General features: G+C 41.2%; 2 protein-coding genes across 2 annotated transcripts in view; one reads left to right on the top strand and one right to left on the bottom strand.

Annotated features, from left to right (window-relative positions):
* Nucleotides 1-19,856, top strand: part of LOC121962707 (voltage-gated delayed rectifier potassium channel KCNH8-like) — a 37,404-nt gene extending 17,548 nt beyond the window's left edge. The window contains exons 6-15 of the mRNA XM_042512961.2: nucleotides 605-762; nucleotides 2,931-3,138; nucleotides 4,742-5,119; nucleotides 5,530-5,729; nucleotides 7,160-7,409; nucleotides 10,719-10,933; nucleotides 15,650-15,924; nucleotides 16,985-17,094; nucleotides 17,291-17,343; nucleotides 18,225-19,856. Coding sequence (XP_042368895.2) covers nucleotides 605-762; nucleotides 2,931-3,138; nucleotides 4,742-5,119; nucleotides 5,530-5,729; nucleotides 7,160-7,409; nucleotides 10,719-10,933; nucleotides 15,650-15,924; nucleotides 16,985-17,094; nucleotides 17,291-17,343; nucleotides 18,225-18,905 — 2,528 coding nt within the window. The 3' untranslated portion in view covers nucleotides 18,906-19,856. The remainder of the gene's footprint in view (nucleotides 1-604; nucleotides 763-2,930; nucleotides 3,139-4,741; nucleotides 5,120-5,529; nucleotides 5,730-7,159; nucleotides 7,410-10,718; nucleotides 10,934-15,649; nucleotides 15,925-16,984; nucleotides 17,095-17,290; nucleotides 17,344-18,224) is intronic.
* Nucleotides 19,857-20,000: 144 nt separating this feature from the next.
* On the bottom strand, nucleotides 20,001-22,660 carry LOC121962997 (gamma-crystallin S-like). The gene is made up of 3 exons (XM_042513350.2): nucleotides 22,549-22,660; nucleotides 20,791-21,033; nucleotides 20,001-20,386 (listed from the first exon to the last, which is right to left on the bottom strand). The coding sequence occupies exons 1-3, from the start codon at nucleotides 22,555-22,557 to the stop codon at nucleotides 20,114-20,116; spliced, it is 525 nt and encodes a 174-aa protein (XP_042369284.1). The 5' UTR covers nucleotides 22,558-22,660; the 3' UTR covers nucleotides 20,001-20,113.
* Between the last annotated feature and the right edge of the window lie 745 nt (nucleotides 22,661-23,405).

Raw genomic sequence — 23,405 nt, forward strand, 5'->3', positions numbered from 1 at the left:
TGTCTTTCTTTTGCTCGTTTACAAAACATAACATTCGATAACATTCGAAGAAGCATGGCGATGGATGTTCAAAACATTGCAGCCACCACACTAGCCGTCATTATTTCTAATCGAAGGCGTGGTAGGCGAGCGATAATGAAAAGGCAAGACCCTTACATGTGGGAGCAGCAACATATGAGGGATATCTGGGAGGTGATAGTCCACGATTTTACAGAGGAATTGTGGATTCAAAACTTCTCAATGATCAACTCAACTTTTCAAGAGCTATGTGACTTATGAAAGCCAAAAAATTGTTTCCATTGCAGTTTTTGCGAAAAATGGCTTTTTCGAATTGCCTGAAACGCCAACTCACAAGTGGTGAGCTGAAAAACGGTGATAAATTGAAATTAAATTAACGTGTTTCCATTGGGCATATTTTATATTTGCCATTTCAGTTTAAGGGTTAATGGAAACCTGCCTGCAGATACCACTCTCAGCCTGTGAGCTTAGCTTAGCCTGGCAAAACTTGTGTAAACAGCTTGCTCGCCTTTGGGCAACATGTTGCTTTTACTTTGTTTTTTGTCTGGAAATGAACAAGATATAACTGATGTGCTCTGTGTTGCAGATATCGTGCTGAACTTCCGCACCACCTTTGTGAGCACGTCTGGTCAGGTCGTGTACGACGCCCGTTCCATCTGCATTCACTACGTCACATCGTGGCTGTTTGTGGATCTGATCGCCGCCTTGCCCTTTGACCTGCTCTATGCCTTCAATATCAGTGTGGTGGGTCTCTCTCTCTCCCTAACACACACACACACACACACACACACACACACACACACACACACACACACACACACACACAAACATCCTAAGCATAGAGCTATGCAGTGTAGCTTTTAGTTTGTTTTATTATGTGTGCACATTCCTGTAAATACCAGTGTTGGGAGAGTGCATATAAATCCTACATATGTGACTGCTTGCACCATTGTATGTCTTTAGGGGTGATTTATGTGTGTGTGATGTATAGGCGGCGGCTGTATGAGTGCCAACAGCTTTAATAGACTTCATTCTTTTATCAGTTGCACTCTCCTGCTGTTTGACACTCCCTCAACATTAATTTAATAAGACCATGAAAGAGCCTGTAAATGCAAATGTTATTCTACAAAGAAGAGGCGAAGGAAAGTAAGAACTAATCAAACATTGTTTTTATCTTTGCTCCATGTTTTCTTGAAATCCTGCTCTCACTATTTGCTGTAGTGGCTTCTGGGGAGGAAAACTGAAAGTCTGAGCTTCAACAAGAAACTCATAATTAGGTAACCAGTAATTAAGCTGATGAATGAGTACGCTGATGACAAATTACAGGTACAGGCGAATAGATTAGGCTGATGATGCTGAGTGCAGAGCCTGCTCGTTGGATCCCTGAATCTGAGGGGTCACAAGATGATTAGATTTTGATGAGGAAAATGTTTTCTGAAAACAAAATTATGTAAATGTTGTCTGACTTTTCTTTACTTTTGGCCAGACCAGAAGTTGTGCGATGACCTTGCAGTTATGTGTTGCTGTATGGGCTTCTGGTAGAGCTGGATGTCGGTGTAATGAGTTTAAATGGACTTCTGAATATGCTCAGAAACACTTGTCTGCAATCAATACTGTAGTTAGGCAGAGAGATTACACACCTGTGCATTCTGTGCAGAATTAAATCCCCTGAATGGATCCATATCTAAATATATAGAGAATTAAATCCTGTCTGAGTCTGTAATTCATCTTTGTTGAGACCAGAGCTACTTCAATAAACAGAGCACTTACTGAACACCGAAATAAGCAAGGAATTGCAACTGGAGTTTATACAAAAGTGACAGGGGAAATCAATAAAGGGACAATTTGAAGAGGATATTTTTACTTAAGGAATAAAGGAATTCTCTCAGTTGAGGATGATAATGGCAGTATTTTTCTCTAAATGGATTTTCTGGTTAAAGCTACAACTGAAATTGAAATAACCCTAGTTATTTCTAGCGCTGAATTTGGTGTCCTGAGCACAGATGGATTATTAAACTGATGTACTGAGCCTAGAGCCAGCAGTCCAACCCCTGGCCTTCACCTGCAAAGAGACACAAAGAAAATACAAAAATGAACACAAAGACACACACACAATGACTACAGAGAGATACAAAATGACCACTAAAATACAGAAACCAACTACAAAGAAACATAAAATGACCGCAAAAAGACACAAAGTAATACACAGAGGCTCAAATGACAACAACGAAAAATGCAAATCAACTACAAAGGGACTCAAAATGACTACAAATATGCAAAATGACTACAGTGAGATGCCAAATGTATGCAAAGACACAAAATAACTACAAAGACACACAAAGCAACTACAATGAGATGCAAAATGTCTATAAAGAGACACAAATGGCCACTAGGGGATACAAGACGACTACCAAGTGACTCAGAATAACTACAAAGAGAAAATTGCGACTAAGAGACAAAAACAACTTCAAAAAGACTACATGACTGCAAAGAGGCACAAAGCAACTACACAGAAAATGATTACTTTTATAGGAGGAGTAGAGGGGCCCTCTGCGTGTCTTTGGCCAGCTGGATCCGTTGTCTTGCAATCCGCCCATGGTCCTTTAGTGTTTCTTATCCTATCTAAGCGATAAGGTTTCACCTGTTTTTCTGCACCATGATTGAGATGGTGGGGCACGTCTCCCACTAACACAGCTCACTGTCAAGATGTTTGATTAAAATTCTCAGTGTGCATGGGTAATTTCTAATTGGCTCCAGATGAGAAACTTTTAAGATTAAACATGAAATATGGTTCATATTTATACCCTACCACACCCATCCAGGAGTAACTAATGCCATCCCAGTGAGCTCCATTTTCTATATCTTTGTGTTCGATGTGTTTATACCTGCAAATCCATGACTCCTCTCTTCAGAACTTTGGAGTTCACCTGCTGAAGACGGTGCGCCTCCTCCGCCTCTTACGCCTCCTGCAGAAGCTGGATCGTTACTCCCAGTACAGCGCCGTGGTCCTCACCTTACTCATGTCCACGTTTGCCCTGCTCGGACATTGGATGGCCTGCATCTGGTACTTCATCGGACGCAGCGAGATCGAAAGTAATAGCCCCGCCTCCTGGGATATAGGTGTGTGTCTGTGTGTTCTGCAGTTTGCATGTTGCAACTTCATGAAAGGATTTTTATCATTGGAAAGATGGAGAGCAAAACAAAGATAATCTGCATCATTTTCAGAGATTCAGAGCAGAGTATGTAGACACGCTTGTATACAGTCAGCGTGCAGAGTGTGTGAGAAAACACTTCTAATTATGGAGATCTGTCTCCTCTCCTGCTGAGTTCCAAGCAACAATTGTGTGAGGTGATTGAGGCTATCCTGTTTAAATCAGCAGCGTGGAATGAGACAGGAGGAGATTAGAAGGGAGAAATAAGCAGAGAAAGCCTCTGCTGACACACAGATGTAGATGAGCTCACTTGTACTCATGGGGCGGCTATGGCTCAGGTGTAAGAGCGGGTTGTCCATTAATTGTAAGGTTGGTAATTGAGCGAAACAATGAACCCTAAATTGTTTCCGATGAGCAGAGCAGGGCTCCATTATTCTTGGTTAATGAGTGTGTTTGCACGGCTGAATGAGAGGCTTTTAAATGCACTTTGTCGTCCTCAGCTTGAAAAGCACAGTGTAAACACGATCCATTTATCAGTGCAGATTACAAGTCGACTCCAGTGCTCCTCAAACGGAGATTCATGACAGCAGAATTCACACTGGAAAATCAGTGATATCTAGAGGTTGCAATGTTGATTACAAATAAGAATAGTTTCTTGTATATAAATGAATATTTAAGAATGGAACCATCTGCTTACTCTTATTCCTGTATTTTTTTGGCTGCCATGCTGGTCATTTCATGTTCTACAGCCTTGCATTATGGCTTCATGTCTTTTAAGTTTATTTCAGTCAGTTACACAGTGACTCTGAGACTTTCTTGCATCATTAAAGGGGAGCACCACCTAAATTAAAAATTCCAATATGTTATTTCCATGGCCTCAGACAGTACAATGAGTATTTGTGAACATGAGCTACTCTCCCACAAAGCCAGAAACCATAATAGAGCCAGGAAACTTGTGATATCATCAAGTTTTAAGTCTGCAGCTGCTCCTCTGACAATGAATGGGAGCCTGCTTTTCTTTTCTTTTTTTAACACCTAAATTAACTAGTTTCTATTGTAGTGTTGTCAGTTTAGTAAAACAGAAAATGTACTCATGTAGTCAGTGCGCTCAGTGTCTTCTATCATGTCTTTTTCAATTCATCGTCACTTCATGTTGCCTTCATTTTTCAGCCCGGAGATTACTGCTTGGTCCAAGGTCATATTGTAAAACAATACAAAGAGACCAATAAACATTTGATGTCCTTTTCAATTGGTGTAGGGTCATAAGTGATTAAAAACAAAGAATATATTGAGATAAAGCATTTGAAGAACTGAGTTGCAAAAATATGAGAAAAACACAGACAAGCAGACAAATTTAGAAACTAGAGGAAGAATTTGCAGCATGCATAGACATAAAAATACAATCTGACATTATCAGACACATGGGCATGCAGTGTCTGGCCTTTACTCCTCCCAAACACACAAACACTGAAATAATTACTTTGCCCTTTCAGCCTCACTGCTAATGAAGCCTTCTAGTAAAAGTAATGGCTCTCATTAAACTGACAAACTTGTCTCTTTCTTTGCACCAGGCTGGCTCCATGAACTGGCCAAACGCTTGGGAACGCCGTACTTCCTGGCCCCGCTGACCTCCCTGCTGGGAGTCTCTGATTCGCCTCAAGGCACCATGACAGCAGGACTGACCAATCACAGCCAGTGGAACGGCTCGGGGTTGGAGCCGCTGAGCGGGGCGGGTTTGCTGGGTTCAGGCCAATGGAACAGCAGCAGGACCAGAGCGAGGACGCCCAACGGCTCGGGGACCACACTGAGCGGCGGCCCGTCTGTCAGGAGCTCCTATGTGACGTCACTGTACTTTGCTCTGAGCAGTCTGACCAGCGTGGGATTCGGCAACGTGTCAGCCAACACAGACTCTGAGAAGATCTTCTCCATCTGCACCATGCTGATCGGAGGTGGGCTAAACACAACATGAGAGCAGTCGTACTTTGTTGGCAGTGGAAACTAAATCCACAATGTTATGTCAATTTTGTATTTTGTACTGACTTAATAATGACAAAATTTTAATCTGGACCAATCAGAATCTTAACACTAACGTGGCTAGGGTAGCAAAGATGTTTGTAAACTATTTGTTTCAGAGTATTGACAGATCACCAACAAACAAGTTAACTTTGACTAAACTCTGAGGTGCAGCAATGTCCTCTGATTTAGAGCAAAGTAAATTCCAAGGATACTTTATCTTCTAATGGATCATTTGTTTATCAGTTGCTCACCCCATGTTGTGCTAAATTTGTACAATTACTCCATAAGTGAATTATTGCAGGAGTCTTTTATTGAGATATTGCTTTTGTCGCTTCTTCTGCAGCATTGATGCATGCTGTGGTGTTTGGTAATGTGACCGCCATCATCCAGAGGATGTACTCACGCCGCTCCCTCTACCACACCCGCACCAAGGACCTCAAGGACTTCATCCGGGTGCACCGGCTCCCCAAGGCCCTCGAGCAACGTATGATGGAGTGTTTCCAGACGACCTGGTCTGTCAACAACGGCATTGACGTCAGCGAGGTATTAAGATACACTCAGTGGTTAAATATCTCTGCCAGAAGAGACTGTGAACATATGATGGTTATCACGTTACTTTAAATCAGGCATGTCCAAAGTCTGTCCTGGGGGCCAGTTGTGGCTCTCAGACTGATTTTAAATGGTCCTTGGCTTGTTGTCCAAAATATATAACATGTGGCCTCACACAATATTAGTAAATAAAGCCAGATCACTTTGCATTTTTTCCATTCACCTCACAATGGCAGGACTAACACACTTTGTAGACATTTACCAAGTAGGAACTACACAGGTGGAACTAATGCGTTTTCATGAAAAGACAAAAAACGAACAATAACCGAACAGCAGACGTTTCCTGCTTGGCAGCAGACATGGCCACAGCTAAGTAGAGGTGTAAGAAAATGTCAGTCAACTCAAGTTTTGCAATTTTATGTTTTGTGATACAGTGACAGTGAATTTATCACATTTTATGCACGTCGGCGAATGTTCTTTATGACAATTTTCCTTAAAATTAGATTAAAAAACACACTATATCTCCTTGCCTACAGTATTGCAGTATATCCAGATATATTGAATCGTAACCTGTGTTTCGGTATGTATCGTATTGCCAAGCCCTGAAAGTTATGCTTGTCTTATTTTTCCGTGATCTTTCTATTCTTTTTTTTTTTTTTAAATAATCCATATGATGTGAGAAGCAGCTGCCCCCCAGGTATTTTCACATGATCTAATCCTTCTTCATTCAGAAATGTTTGGATGCCTCTTTCTGAAAATGTCAGACTGTTCCTTTAACATTCAGAGATGGGTATATGTGGGTTGGATTGACCTTGCCATCTACAATGCGATTGGCTTCTAAAATTGAAAGTGCAAATCCGGCGACTTGCCCTCGGAGCAGACAAAGTCACTGAGAGGATTTGGGTTTTGTTTTGGGTTCTATCACGCTGGGCCAGCTATCTTAATTTCATGGATTAATGACCTCATACACACTAAACTCACTCTTGATGTGTTTTACCGTGGCTTTAAATCTAGATAATCCTTTTTAAAGAGATAACATGATGAGGGACGCTAATACTTTAAGGTAATAACCCACAAGTTTCCCTCGCAAGGATTTCTGCTCTGCTACTGTGTGGCTCAAACAGGGGGAATTCACTGCATTTGAATTTGCTGTAATGAGTGATATTTGAGTAAATGTACACACAATGAAAATGAGCTTCATCCAGAAACTGTCATGTATGTGTCAGCTGTTTGTGACTATGTGAGAAAGTGAAAGGTTCTGTTTCCTCCACCTTCCCACACAGTCACATTCAATAGATGACACACAAAGAAGAGAAGCTGCTAAAGCTAAGAGAGAGACAGAGATCCATCCATAGTCTGCGGTCAGATTGTGTATCTTTGTTTTACTACAGAAGGAAAATCTGTCCTTCTCGTTCCCTCCTCAGCTGCTGAAGGACTTCCCCGATGAGCTGAGAGCTGACATCGCCATGCATCTGAATAACGAGCTGCTGCAGCTGCCGCTCTTCGAATCGGCCAGCAGGGGATGTCTGCGCTCCCTCTCCCTCATCATCAAGACCTCCTTTTGCGCTCCTGGGGAGTTCCTCATACGCCAAGGCGATGCCCTCCAGGCCATCTACTTCGTATGCTCGGGCTCCATGGAAGTGCTGAAGGACAACACCGTGCTGGCCATTCTGGGTAAATGAAAGAAAAACAACTGGCCCTCTGTGTTAAAGGTGCAGTCAGTGATTCGATTCGAAATCACGTTTTGTCAAATTCAGCGAATATCTCCTCATGGTCTGCTAGCTGTGCATTCTGTGTGTGTGCTGAAAAATAATTTGGTGTTGATGAATAGCCCCGGCTCTGGAAATGGTAAACAAACAAACAATTCCAGCCAATAATAGGGGCGTTCATGCTCATGAACAGGACAGGGCAGAGGTCATGGCGAGGCAGAGGGAGAGACATAGCTGACCCGGTAGAGCGGACAGAATGCAAATATTAGATCATTAAAACAAAACAATATACAATAATGATATGATAAACATGCCAAACACAGCCCATATCACACAACATTCAGGTTCAGCACCGTGGATAGCTCCTGTATTCACAATAAGATACACATTACTGCCTTTGACAGATCTGCTCAGAATCAGGTTAAATAAGAAGGTAAGTACATCAGTGCTGTATCCTCCCACGGACAGTGAGTTTATGGGTTTGAGTCAAGCCTCCCGTTGGGCCTGCAGAGTGAGTGAGTCATTTTGTTACCTGAATCTTGAAGGGCTTCTCTGTCTTGGACTCCAAACCATAGAAGCCCTCCTAGATTCCGGCAGTAAAGTGACTCAGAAACCAGCGTCTACAAGAAGAAGAAGATGGCGTAACAGCTATATCCTACACAATAGCCATCCCCAAAGTGAGTGATGAAAAGAGTCATGGAAATGTTGTTTTCCTGGGAAAGTTTCATGTTTCATATCTGAGATGATGAAAGAGATGTCAGACTGAGGTGAAGCAGCTTTAGTTGATAATCTATCACACCTGGAGAGATGGATTGGTTGAGGGATTCAGTGGCACCTCAATAAAAAGCTACACAACGCTGTAGAGTTTGAGTATAGGGGCATAAAATTCACAAAATATACTGGAGCAAAACCACTAAGTGCTTTTCAACTAATATCCTCCTCTTTGGTCTATTTTGGAGTCGGGTTTCAGCATTATGAGCAGGAGATGAGAAAAGGCTTTTACATCTGAGGAAAATATTAGACATCCAGCACTTAATAGCAAGCCAGACAGCCGTCATGAAGAGGAACACGATGAAGGAGAGCAGTCTAGTGTTACAATATGATAAAAACTGCAATTATTCCCATATTAAACTGCCCCTATGGGCTAACTAGTCACACCCCATCAAGTGAAAGACGGAGTGTGACCCAGGCACTGATGGAGAGTTTGGGGAGTAGCCAGAGGCGCAACAGGATAAACAGTATTAATTGTTTTCTTTTTTTGTTTGTTTTCTTTTTTTGTCACTTTGTGAACCAACTTTAAACACAACATTGACAAATAATTGCCTCATAAAAGTTCCCTGTTTACACATCTAACAGTCATATCTGAGCATTATAATTCTGGCACATAAATTCAACACAATAAATGCCACCACCACCACCACATAATGCAGCATTAAGAGGTCATAAACATTTCACGAAGCCCTGTGAGTACAGGTTTGGTTTGTAAGAGGAGCATTGTGAGACATAAAACCAAAACAAGACGCTAAAAAGGCTTAAAACTGTAGGAATGCAGAGTTTGCAACAATTATCTGCGATTTTGGATACAGGTGACACCTTCTACATTACACATAATCATTTGATCTATTAAACAAAAGATGATTACAACTTCAAGTCACCATTTCATGTTATGTTGTTTTTATACTATTCCAAGACTGAGAAATATTGACCAAAAAAAACCAATGCAAATTCAGCAAAAATGCGATACTAACATTACCTACAAATACCAACAATCCAAAATAAACAGGTGGGCAAGGTGAAAAGACAAGAAAAGGAGTCCAGCAGCCCCACGCAGCCAAAACAACTCCAGAATTTCAGAAAACTTCATTAAAATAATGCAAAATTAACAAAACACTACAACCAGAAACCTGCCTCCAGAATAAGAGCCTCTCCAGAGCCTTGTCCTACAACACATACACTCCTTCCTTTCTGCGTAACACCGATGAAACAGAATAAAGAAACACAAACAGACTCACAAACAGCTCTGGAATCAGTTCAGGTCCGTATAAAGCAGTGGGAGCAAATTGGCAACACCGCTTTTCATATTAATGATCTAACTGCTGTAAATAATGAAGTTACTGCTGCCTATGGTGGAAACTCATCAGCATGTTGGAGCCGCTGTGTATGCACATGCTCATATGTGTGAGTATATTGAAACAAACACAGAGCACTAGTTTCTCTAGTAGACATCCAAACACTCTTGCTCACTTTCTCCTGCTGTAAACACTCGCTGCAAACATGTTTTATTTTTTCAATTTTCCCCGCCTTTCTCTCTCTCTCTCTCTCTCTCTCTCTCTCTTTCTTTCTCTCGCTCTGTCACTCTTACACACACACACACACACTTGCACACACAAATTGTTTTGGCATTGCCGCTTTGGATTTACAGCTGCGGAGAAGGCAATGAGGTAGAGAGAGGAAGCAGAAAAACAGAATAATACAGACCCTCTGCTGCAATGTACAACAGTCTGTCTGAATTCCATAGTGAATACTATAGCACAAATATAGAGTAGGCTAACCATACATTTAGCCTCTCTGCTTAAGGGTTTGTCATCATCATTATTATTATTATAAGCACAATTTTGAAAACAAGGCTTTTTACACACTGCTGTGCTTGATCTAATTTTCTGGGTTAGAGACAAAAACAAATATATTGATCAAACACAACACACAGGGCCAGTGCTGCTTACTGATGAAAATATTTATTTTTCTCTACATTACGAAATCAATCAATACATCCAAACATATCTATCTATGTGTGTTATTTAATAATAAAATACTCTGTAATAACAGCTTCAGGTAAAGTGGGATATCCAGCTTATACCATGGCCAGTTGCCAGTGATTATTGCAAACAAATATTTTGGGGAATTGCGCTCTTTAAATGGGGCAGTGTGTTCATTACACCATGTTTTCGATATGGATTATCCCTTATATGGGAGCACCTCTTGCATTGTGGTCCATTGGTGGATGAAATATTCAGATTCTTAACTATAGTTAAGTACTTTTACAGCAAAGTCAAAGATATTCCATTACATGTAAAAGCCTAATTTAAAATCCTACTTTAGGAACTTTATATTGTTTGATCATGATGAAAATTCACTGTGTCACAGAAAATATTGGAGTCAGTTAAGGAAACACAATGATAGACAACATAAAATGCATTTGTTACAGTGAATTGTGGTTCATTTATCAGCTTTCAGCTTTAAGACTTCACATAAAATATTGGTTTCTGCTTTCCAGGTCGGGGCGACCTGATTGGCTCCGACTGTCTGACCCAGGAGGAGGTGATTAAGACTAACGCCTGTGTGAAGGCCCTCACCTACTGCGACCTACAGTACATCAGCCTCAAAGGCCTCCGTGAGGTACTCTGTCTCTATCCTGACTACGCACAGAAGTTCATCACTGAGATCCAGCACGACCTGACGTACAACCTCCGGGAGGGACACAACACGGAGGTAGGAAGATGACCAGTACTTATGTCGTCTCTCTAAAGTTGATGTCAAGCTGCTGACCACTTTACCTGGGCATTATGTAATATTTCACGCCTGAAATTTCACAGTGATATATGATATATGATTCTGTAAATGTGCGAAGCTAACACTGTGTGCATCGTGCAATACATTCAATGACTTTAATATAAAGAGAAGTGCCTGCATTTATGACATTTTTGAAATTGAAAAAGTGTACCAGTCAACACAAGCTGGCCTTTTTGGGAGGGGTGTGGTCAAAGAGACAGGCGCTCAAACAAAGCATTTCAGGCAGAGGGTAAATACAGGTGTTACAACACAGACAGTATGAGGAAAATAAAAAGTTTTTGAACTTTAAAGCATGTAGACATGCTGTAGTAGAAACCCAAAATACAATTATGAACCTAAAATTGAGCATAACGGGTCCCCTTTAAGGGCCCTGCAGTGAAAATCTTAGTTTTGATGGTTAAGCGGAATTTCATCCATCCAGCTCTATTTCCTCCTGGGGGATACGAAGATGTTCCCAGGTGGTCGGATGAGATATGTCGTCCCTCAAGCATGTTCTGGAGCATTTCCTCCTCGTTGAACGTGCTCTGAGGAATCCTATTTAGATGCCTGAAGACCCTGACATACTTGGCTTCTTCTGCTCGGGGCAAAGACTCACTTCCAAACCAGAATCTATACAGTATAGCAGCCAGTCTCTCTAAACTGTTCAGCAGTGTAACAGCAGTGTCCAGCTTTTAGTATTTTGCATTTATAAATGTAGGATTATTACCTTAATTATTGATATTAATTCATAACTAAGCATTGAATCATCTCACGCTCTAAATGCCTTAAAGAAAACTCTGAGTAAGACTCCGTCTGTTTTTTAGATTAGACTCCGCCAAGCAGTGACCTCCTCCACCCAACATTTTATGCAATGCCGGAGTGATGGCTTTGCACTTGAAACGGATTAGCCATCTGGACTGGGAGTGAGGAGGAAGCCACGGCTTCTGCTTGAGATGCAGCCAACAGATAAAGACATGAGCTAAACATGGACGATTCAGATGCCAGGGTTTTACAGATGGATCTCAGCTGTGGCGCACACATGAATAACCAGCAGCAGATATACTGGAAATAACTAAGTCACATTTTCGCTGTGAGTAAGCTTGCTAATTAGAGCAGAGGTCCAAGAGAAATATCAGGGGATGAGACGGTATAGCAGCATGAAAAATAATAAAATAACACTTAATTAACACCCTAGCGTGAGTACATCAGCCTATGGGATCCTTCACTTTCTGCACCTTGACAGTTTATTGCCAAATTCATACATCTAGTCAACGTGGAAACATGTTGATTCCTGCTTTATTACGGCCACCAATCCCTCCTGATTGGCTGTAAGTCCACTCAGTCTTAGTCCACTCAATTTTTGATGATAAACAGCTTATCTCTATAAAACCAGTGAAGAAAAGGGAGCAGATGCAAGCAAATGAAAGGATGCAGTTCATTTATGGATAAAGGAATAAGGCGTGACGCTCGCAGCTATTATTTTAGCTCAGCTGTCAAGCTTCACTGGCTATTTATAAATGTTTTGCTTCAATTTTCAAGCAGGTTGAACAAACTGTTTAAAGTAGTGTGTAAATTAGGTGTGCCTCCAGCTGCATAGAAGCGTCAAAATAAGCTTCCTGAGCGTACAGTAGCATATGGACAAACATGCTGCATACAGTCTGTCAGCAAATTACAGTCATCAGTCTTAGTGGTGCTGTATACTGCCATGTCATAAAAAGCACTCCAATCTACTGTATGAAAAATTACAAATTATATCAAATAAAATAATAAAGGGACGGTGGACATCATGTGATGATCATGGCCCCATGTGTTTTCCTGCTCCATTGCGGCATTTTGGGAAATAACCTCATGCACTTTTTTGCCAAGGATTAGATAAGATGGTTAAAATAATGCGTATGTTTGAAATATGAAGCTGGAGCTTGAATGGGGAATCACCTGGAAGAGTGGGCGCCCCATATTATCCTGCGCAGCAGCCCGCGTTCAATTGCGAGAGGAGGGGAATGATGCATGTCATCCCCTCTCAAAAAGTCTTAAGTGTTATTTTATAAATATTAAGTCTTGAAAGTCATTCATAACAGTCTTGAATGAATGAACATTTTATCTACATTTATCTGTCTTTTGATTTATTCTTTGTCCAAATTTTTGATGTTACAAATCTTGAACCCACTTGCTGGCAAAATGTAGATCAACCTAACTATCTCTAATAACCATATTCCTACATTAAACCTGCCTCTGCACAGGACCACATAAATACGATCTGTCTGTATATTTATCTGAAAGGCTTGACTAAAAAAAGATGTTTTCTCAAAAAATCAGTCTTAAATTTGGTTAAAAGATACCTACAAAGGTCTTCAAAAGCATCAAAGTGTAGTTTCTCAGACGTGTAAACACCCTGAGATAAATCTGGGGTGCATTTAAGATCACTGGGATGTTAGTTCCATCAGTGTGTAGCATTGTGACAAAATTAAGCTTCAGTATGTCTGATTTCGAACTGATTACCTAAAAATCACAGAAAGTTTGATACTTATCTTTAATGATTGCAAGGAATTTTGTAGACGACATCCATTACTTTTAAAAAGCAAATATATAAAACTCAAGTTTAATCTCAGTGTGCACATTAAACTCCACATTCTTGCACTCATATACAGTACGTTTGTACATGCACCGTACTCAAGCGACGGTAGTAGAGCACTCTCCACCGAGCGTGGCGTGGGACTAAAAATAGCGCTGTCAGAGGAGTGGGGGGAGGGGCGGGTCATCCCTGACTGGATAAATATAGAACAACCCGATGGAGACGAGACGAGAAAACATCAGGATGAAAGGGAGCCGCAGGGAGGGAGAGAAAAAAAACTCGCCGGTATTTGCATTCACGTGCCGACACACATACAACACACACACACACGCACACACACTGCAGACATTCACACATGCAGTTTACACATACCATAACACAGCAGATTTGTCCTTGCTGATACAAAATGATTTACACACCTAAACAGCATGCTGCATGTGGTGCAGATCTTATATGCATATGCATATACAGTGACCATATTTCAACATGCAAAACACACATACTCTCTGCCTTTACACCCGCAATGACACACACATAACTGGCTGATGGCCTTATAGTGGCGTGCTGCATATCAAGGGTGGCACGTGCTGCTCTCACACACACACACACACACACACACACACACAAATTCCAAACAGTCCCTTCTCCGCTCGGTTCCCTTCAGGCAAACCACTGCTAAAATTAAACCTCTGTGATCTAAAAATACCAGCCGGGCACGTGAGCCAAAGACAGGATGGAGAAGACAACAAACAGAGGGGAGAGAAAGGGGGGAGAAGGGGAAGGGTAGTGGTGGTGGTGGTGATGGTGACAGGGGGATGAGCAGAGGAGGAGATGGGGAAAAAAGAGGTGGAGGAGAAAATGGGATTTGTTTGAGAGTGTTTTAATCAGCTTTAAATTACAGTCCACAGAAGATGCAATAAATAAACTCCAGTAACCTTCAACCAGCCACCAGTGACAACATGCTGACCGCAGGAGTTTCACTCTGAAAGGACAAACTTGACATGTTGGGAGTCATAAATACCCACAAAGGTCAGCTATATTCTTTAAAATGAGCTTACAGAAATCTTCAGAGGAGCTGAATGTCTTTGAATGGTGTCGATGCTTGCTTGGTTTTGAATGAGAGCTGTCCTTTGCAGCGCTGCTCTCAAACTGAACGGGGATCAGCACCATTGCAGCTATTGTGAATGGCAACGCTCTGTGAGACGTTTTAGTGGCTCAGCAGCTCCCCCATCCAGGCAAAGAGTGACTTAAACATTATTGACCTATTAAGTTTAGTCACCTAAAAAAAAGTTTAAATGTGAACTATATAAAGAATATTTTCACGGCTTTACATTTCTGTCAGACAGCGATTTTCGATAAGAAACTGAAGCTGTTATGTTGCTCTTTTCAGAGCCAGACTCCTTTGAGAAAAACAGTGATTTAACATCACTGAACACAGGATTTGCTGGTTTACTGCTGCCTTGATTAGAACGTTAGCTTGTGCTATTGTGTGACTTAAGTGTTTTAAAGGGTCAGTTTGGATTCACCAAAGTCACACTGTAACACAAAAAACCTTTACTGATCGAGGCAGTTGAAGACAAAATCACTGATTTTGTCAAAAGAGTCTGGTTGCCTTGACGACAGCATAGATGGATATGGAACTGAAGCTGTTAACACTTTCCCTGTTGCAACAGGCCGTCTGACAGAAAAGGTAAATCGGTACGCTATATTGAAAGCAACACTCTTAATAAAGCGCCTATTTGAATTTTATGCTTTTTACTAATTTAGATGAGTTGTTTTTAGGTAGCTAAACTATGTTCTGCTGCCACCCCCGTCCACAACAGTACATTTCTGAGCTTCCATGGTGGACTCCGCCTACAGTATGTAATACACTGTCAATGAATAAATACCTCATACAGCCTTGCTCTGAAAAATCTGAACTATCTTTCTAATTATACAATGTGGTGTGTTCATGCAGCAAAAGTGCAAACTTATACTAAAATTCTGTTTACATCTTCAAAAAATAGAGAAAATTGCAGATGTAAGTAAAAAAAATACTTAAAAATTACATTTTGTCTTATTCTTTCCTTTTTTTCACCCCTCAGGCAGACTGCGAAAGCAACGGAGGAATCATGAAGAAGCTTCCGTCCATCAAGGAGGACGAGGAAGGGTCCGGGTCGGAGGGTGAGCGCTCCCCTCTCCCAAAGATGCCTCCCCTGGGCAGGCTGGGCCGAGGTCTTCGCTCTCCGCTGCGCTCCCCTCTACGTTCCCCTCTGCTGCCTGCAAGAACCTTCAGACCAGCGAGCGACCACACCCGGCCCTCCAGCCTGCAGATCCCCGTGGTGAGCTTCAGCTGCCTGCAGCCGGACCTCAGCCCTCGGTGAGGAACGCTGATTTATTGATGAGGCACTTAGTGTTAGTTTGTTGATTCAGTGACAGGAACCCACTGCTGCTATTTAACTTGAGCTCTTTGTGACTTGTGGCATTATTCATAAACACAAACCATCTACAGGCTCATTTGCATGGAGTCCCCGGAGAGGTGGCAGCAGACGCTCGGCTGGGGGAATCCGTTTATTCTGGTGCAGCTGTGTGAGGGCGCACACGAGCATGAAGTGTGTCACTGTGTCGGATTTCCAAAAAGATATTCGAGGGAAAACTTACAGTGGTCAAGAAAGAGTCAGCTAATGTTGCCAACATCAGATCATTTATTTCTTGAATGAATTCTGATTTTAAAGGAAGTATCATGCAATCAACAATCAGCTGGATAATCACCACAAGCAAAGCAATGAGCAAGAAGGAAAGACCCAATTATTAGGAAGAAATTAGCAAAAAGTACAAGAAAGTTGCCTAAAAATGACCTTTTTATTTGTATTTTTTAATTTAATTTCTTGCAATTTGTTGAACGCTTCTTACCAAGTTGCTCATTGCCTCTTTTCCGTGTGTTTTAAATAAATATCACCAATTTGCTCAAGGTTCAAAGCTTTGCTCAAGGTTCAAAGGCATCTGAAAGCAGCATAAGAAAAGTGATATCTCTCCAGTTTTCAAAGGGTTAAAGAAAAAATAATTCAATAAAATTATCTTTATCATTGTCCTGGAGATCCTTGATGGAAAATTTGTAAGGGTTTTTGCATGATTGGTTTATTTTTAGCTTTGCAGTCCTCTAACAAAATACAATAAAATAAAATCATCAAATACCACAAAAGAAGAGCCCTTATGTGATATACTGCACTTAGAATCAGTGAATTTGCCAAATAAACCACATCCAATTTGTGCTTATGAATAATGTGAGGCCACAAGAGAAATGTGGGATTTTGTATGTTGTCAAGGAAAAGCCATTTTGAAATTAAAGTCATTACTTTATTCCCATGCTGTGACTACAGTACAGGCTTATTTTCCAAATAAATAAATTCAACAACTTCCTCCTCCTGTCTGTCCCTCAGGTTTGTGGACGGGATTGAGACAGAAAACCAAAGCGGTTCTGCTCAGAAGTTTGATTTTTCTCCCAATGCAACTCAGAGTTTCCTGCGCAGCCCTGATTCAGCTGCCTCAGGTTAACACACACACACACACACACACACACACACACACACACACACACACATTAGACGAAGATCTGTAGCTGCAAAGATACTCTACTGACTTAATCACTAAACTATTCTAAATCATCAATCAGCTGTTGAAGTCCTTGCTTGTATGCACTGTATATGTGTATATATGCATGTGTGTATTTGTCCGTATGTCCACAGGGGACCATAGTGAGGCTGACACCATGGAGACTATCGCTAAGTTAAAACATGAAGTAAGTGTGGTGATACAAAGGTGGAAGTTTATTTCATGCTTTTGCTGACTTTTACAAAATCCAAATGGCCGTGATCTGACATTTAATCAATCATTCTGCCTGTTTTATGGGAAGTAGTCAGTGCATGTAATTCCCTTGTTGTAAAGCTCTTTGTGCTGCATATATTGCATGAGAGGTGTATTATAAATAAAGTTTATTATAATTAATTACTCAATCAAACTGCATTTACAAAGCACCTTTTAAACAAATCAGTGTGCTTCAAATTGCTTACAAAGAAACTGACAAAAAGCATGTTATAATAGTAAAATGTCTCAAAAAACAAAATAAATTAAATCATAATGATTATAAAAAAATCTCATAAAATCTAAAAGGGTATAAAAAATAATTATGACAATCAAATCAGTATAAATAATAAAGACACAAAGTTATAAAATGCCAGACTCAGTAGATCGGTTTTTAATTTATGTTCATAAAAAATCCATATTATCAGCTCCGCTCAGATCCCCTAGAAGGCTGTTTTGGCAGCTTGGAGCATAATGCCTGAAAGCAGCATTGCCAAATGTTTATGATTAAATGCCAAGACATATTTTTTTGTAAGTTAACGAGAAAGTTATTGAAGTTAAACTGGAGTTTTGGTTTAACCCTATCAGTCCCAGTGCAATACCACAGATCCACCCACTGTTTAAATGAGTTGAACAATGTACTTTGCTGTGAATGTAAATCTTAAAACTGCTCAGACATTGGAAATGGGTATTTATGATTTCTTGTAACATCTTTGTTTTTTATTATTAGTAGTAATAGTAGTACTAGAAGTATTGTTGTGTATCAGAGTAACTTTAAACACTCCAGCATCACTTACTCTCTGACTCTCCTCTCTGCAGATGAGCGTCCTCTCCCATCAAGTGACCGCTGTCAGTCAGGAGCTGCAGGAAATGACGCGACTCCTCAAACCTCTTTTCCATAACCCCTCCATGCTGCTGATACCAAGCACAGTAACTCCGCCTCCCAGCGTGTCATCACACAGCTGCTCCCCGGCTCCGCCCCTGCTTACCCAACACGCACCCGTGGACTGTTTGGACGATCAAAATCCTCTGCCCATCATTATACCTAAGGCGTCCTCTCCTCAGCCGAGCATGACAAAGATGTTACAAGGAGAGTTTGATCCGCTTCACTGTTCAAACATCACCTCCCATAATCCTCCACTTCCTCATCAGGCCAGTACCGCTCCCCCAGTCGCTCATCGCTCCGCTCCACCGTCACTCAACAGCTCACCCCATGAGCACACCCTCGTACCACATCCCTCCTCCTCCATCCCGTCTCTGTCCTCATCAAGCCACCTGTCTTCCATCACTCCCCTTTTGGTAGACTTATCAGAATCCCATCACCCACTCCAGTTTCAGCCTGATTCCCAGTTCACATCCCAGTCATATCCCCAGCCCCTCCTCCATCCCTCCAACATGGCCTCACACCCTCGTGAACCCCTCCCGAACCTGCAGGAGGTTGAGTGGGAGGAGCACACCGCCCAGCTAAGCTTCATCAACGAAGGACGGCCGTCGGTGTGAAGACAGAGGATCGGGACACTGACACCGACAGAGAAGACCAACCAGCATGCCGCATAACTTACTGCATGACAAACGTTTGTTCAAAGTTTGGCATGTGAGTTCATAAATACATCGATTAAATTAATACGATCATGAGCACCAGTTGTATGCAGATCTGATAATAAAATAGTTTGTTTTACAATTTTATTCTGATTTGTTGGACAGGATAAAACTTCAGTAAGACACTCCTCTTATAGTAAATTATATAAAAGAACTGATCTTAAAGTGACAGTTCACCCCCAAGTCAAAAATACATTTTTTTTCCTCTTACCTGTATTTCTGTTTATCAGTCTAGATTGTTTTGTTGAGAGTTGCAGAGTGTTGGAGATATCAGCCATCGAGATGTCTACCTTCTCTCCAATATAATGGAACTAAATGGCATTCGGCTTGTGCTCAAATCTCTAAAAATTTGCATTTGAAAAACTGAACAGCAATGTCGCTTTCTGTTTAACTGAATATCAGTGCGGTAAAGCACTTTGAGTGATTGCTAAGACCAGAGAAGCGCGACATGTTGAACAAAAAGCACCCGACAACCATATCACAGCACAGAGGGAAGCGAAATCTACTCATGGACGAGAGGCTTGTGCTACGACAGTACGAGATAATAATGTAATGTTAACCCTCTCTTCCTTCTGTGTGGTGATATGTTTGGCGGGTGTAGTTTGTTGGAAAGAAAATATTTCCTACGTGAAACTTCCCAAATCAAGCTCTATGGATTATCTTGAGTAACTGGGTCAGGATGTCTGGAAAGAGACATTGCTTTTCAGTTTTCACATTTATTTTGTGGCGCTTTGAACACCACAAGCAGAGTGCCATTATGTTGAAGAGAAGGCAGACATTTCTACGGCCAATATCTCTATCACTAAGCAACTCACACCACAAAAGTCTAAATTGATGAATAGCACTTCAGGAAAGAGTAAAAATATGTATTTTTTACCCGGGATGAACTGTCCCTTTAACTCCCCCTCAAAATCAGCAGAAACTGGAGGACACTTGGAGCTACAGCATATTGCACTCGCACTGCCAGACCCTTCAGACACAGTGATGACACGGTCATTTCTCATCATTCAGTTTTATTGTCGCCACGGCTGCAGCTGCGTCTTTGGTCTCTCAGGTGACAATTGTGAGCCAATCAGTAGCCAAAGAAAGGATGGAAAAGAAGCACATAGCTACTCAGTAAGCTTTCTGAACGACTGTACAGTGGGACAGACAGCACCCCAGTCCACAGGCTTGCGGTACTCGCCTTTCTCCAGCAGGTACTGGCGTCCCTTGTAGTTCGGGTGCTCATAGAAGACCCACCAGCCTCCCAGCACCCTGCAGGAGTGAATCTCCCTCCAGTGGAAGTTCTCCAGCACAGAGGGACAGTCCTCAGTCGCCTCAAACACCCGACCGGCAAAATCCCCCTTAACATAGAGCTGGATCTTGTAAGGATCTCCACTGGCCTGGAAGAGGAGGAAAGACAGGGAAACGGAGAAAAGAAGGGTTTGGAGAGATGTGGTACAAACACGGATGGGAGGAGAAAAGGTTTACTGAGAGACGGATGCAGATTGTGAAGGATGTGTGGTGAAGAAGTGAAGAAATGCATGAGATATACGAAGTGGATGGCACAACACAAGTGCAGTGTCAGGGTAGGTTTTAACTAATATCATATGCAAAAAGTAATTCATTTAACAAGGCATTCAGTCATATTTAGACTTCAATACTTATATATCTATAAAAGCAAGAAGTAAAAGTTCTGCTTTTTCTGATTTTAAAACCATTTCTAGAAATGAGCATACAAATCTTTTAGAAAATGATCTTTCAAAACTGAAACTTTCCAAGTTTTTAAAAATTCTCAAAGGCTTACAAAGTGAATCATCTTGCAGGAGCAGACTCTGTCGTTGAGGCCTTGCCAGGTCTGGTAGTCGGGGTACTCGCCTCTCCTCAGGATGTACTGGTAGCCCTGGTAGTTTGGCCTCTCATAGATCACCCAGGTCCCATTCTCCACTCGGGCCGAGTTACAGCGACTCAGGTAGGAATGGAAGTCAGTGCAGTCGCTGTCACACTCATACCTGCGACCCTGGTAGTTCTTGTCCTCATAAAAGATGATCTAAAAATTAGGAATATTGGAAAGAGATGCATTTGTGCCTGTTATATTAGCCTTGTAAGCTTGTAAATTAGGGCTGTAGCTGTAAACTCTTAACCTTTGTGTTTCTGTCTCTAAAGAGGTATGTATCTAAACACTGACACTTTTAACAAATTCACAAAGTGAGGTTTTTGGGAAGGAGATAGGATTTCTACCTATAAATGTTAAATGACTTTCAAAAAAACTAAACCTGTTAGCCCAGACCTGAATCCAGTAACTTTCAGAGAAGTTGCAGGTACAAAACTGTAAGTACAGACAAAAAACTACTTTGTTCAGGCATCGCTTTTTGCATTATGTAGTATTTTACTGCTGCTTTATGTCTGACATCAAGACAAGAATTATCTACTGCATGTCTCTATCAAAGCCCAGACTAACATCAGACCACAAAGGCTTCGGATTTCCCGAAAAATAAATACCTAGCAAGATTTGAAAGGTAATTTAACAACACTTATTGCTGCTCCAAAGGAATTCCAATAATCATCAAAATTTGGATAAAAACATTTTCCATCTGCTGCATGAAACAGCGTTTTAAAAGTTGTGCCACTTTTTCTGTAAACTGTCAGACTTTGAGATCCAGCCTGTAAACCATAACCCTCATCACACAACAAGCAACAAAACTTTACAGTTTTTTTAGGGAATCTGGTAATCACAGATTCGGTGTTAGACTGCTCAATCTGTACAAGGTGAACCAAAATCTTCTTTAAAGTTTTATCAGTACATGTTAATGACACTTTCCAACATTTTACATTTCAATTCAAATAACAAGTGAATAGGTTTGTTTACGTTGAAAGGCCTGGCAAACCATATTTAATCCCCAATGGCTACATGGGGCACATTCAATCTGAAAACACTTCCAGGTTTAACAACATGTTTCTTTAAAATGTTTCCAAAAGGTTGTGTGACAAGCTTTGAGGTACGATTTCTCGTGTTTGGTGGGGGCGTCAGAGATGTTAGCCAATTCCCAGCGACATGTATAAAAATCAAATTTTAACAGATTTTTACTGACTGTAGGTCAGTAGGTCACAGTGTTGAGCGCACCACCGCTTGTGTTTGAGTAAATGTTAAGCTACATTTTGAAGGGGCAGAGCGCTGCCCTGGATAGGAAATATAATTAGAACTTGGGAAACAGGTTTAAAATTAATCTTATGCAACAGATGGAATATGTTTTCATCCAGATGGTGAGAAAAGTCTTGGATGATCCTCAAAATACCTTCAAATATCAAAAAAATACCTTCAAAGTGTTATTAAAAAACCCTCTGGTTGTTTCAAAGGTTACTGGATATGAATTTGTCTAGAAAATTGGATGCATAGTGCTGTCACAGTAATATTAATTTATTAGAAGCACAAACTGAGGCTAGAAACAGGTGTTATGGTCACTTCTCACACTGAATGGCTGACTTCCTGTTTAAAACAAAATGTCAAAGGTCAACTGATTTACATGAACAATAAGATAACTTTTCATCTTCAGTTTCTACTCACCCTGCCCATCCTGAGACTTGATGTGCTCCGCCGTGTGGTCTACCTTGAATGTGTGTGTGTTATGTACTATAATTAGGATGTGTGCGTGTGTGTGTGCTTATACGCGCCCTCGTTCTCTTTTATACCTGCCGTGCCCTCTATGATCGAGACAAATGCTTTGTCATGAGAACGAGATCCAAAATTTGACTCAGTGGTTCCATTGCCGGTCATGTTTTCTAGAAAGAGGCGGTGGGATTATACCGCATAAAGACCTCAGGCACTGACCACACTGTCAACACACACACGCACAGAAACACAAACACACTCTGACAGAAATACAAATATTATGGACATCTATTTGATGTTTGTATAGAAGTTAAACTGTTCATCTCATGCACTAAGGGAACAAAACGATCAATGAATCTCAAGCTGCAGCTCATCAAATAGCCACAAGATGTCAGTGTGGATTCATATTTTAAATTCCCAGTAATCCCCATATCGTAACCTGGACCTGACCAGTTATAAGGTCTTTGCGATAAAATGCTGTGGGAAACACTGGATGTTCTTTGAAGCATAAATAGACGTCAACACCAAACAAATCCTCCACCTTCAAGTTAAAACTTTTAACATCAATATGTGTGAAAGATTTATTTCCACCATATTAATGCGGCTATAAGAGCACTGTCAGTAAAGTAAAGTTTCTTGCCGCTGGAGCACCCTGTAGCTCACCTGGTATAGCGAGCGCTCCATGTAAATATGTGACGTCCTTGCTACAGCAGCTGTGGGTTTATTTCCACCCCCAGCCCTTTGCTGCGTCACCCCCCTTTCTCGCCAGTGATATCTAATTTTTTTTTTTTTAATAGTCACTTCAGATGTCT

The sequence above is a fragment of the Plectropomus leopardus genome, chromosome 24 (genome assembly GCF_026936395.1).
Source record: "Plectropomus leopardus strain MGB_pleo_1.0 chromosome 24, ASM2693639v1, whole genome shotgun sequence".
Taxonomy (NCBI): Eukaryota; Metazoa; Chordata; class Actinopteri; order Perciformes; family Serranidae; genus Plectropomus; species Plectropomus leopardus.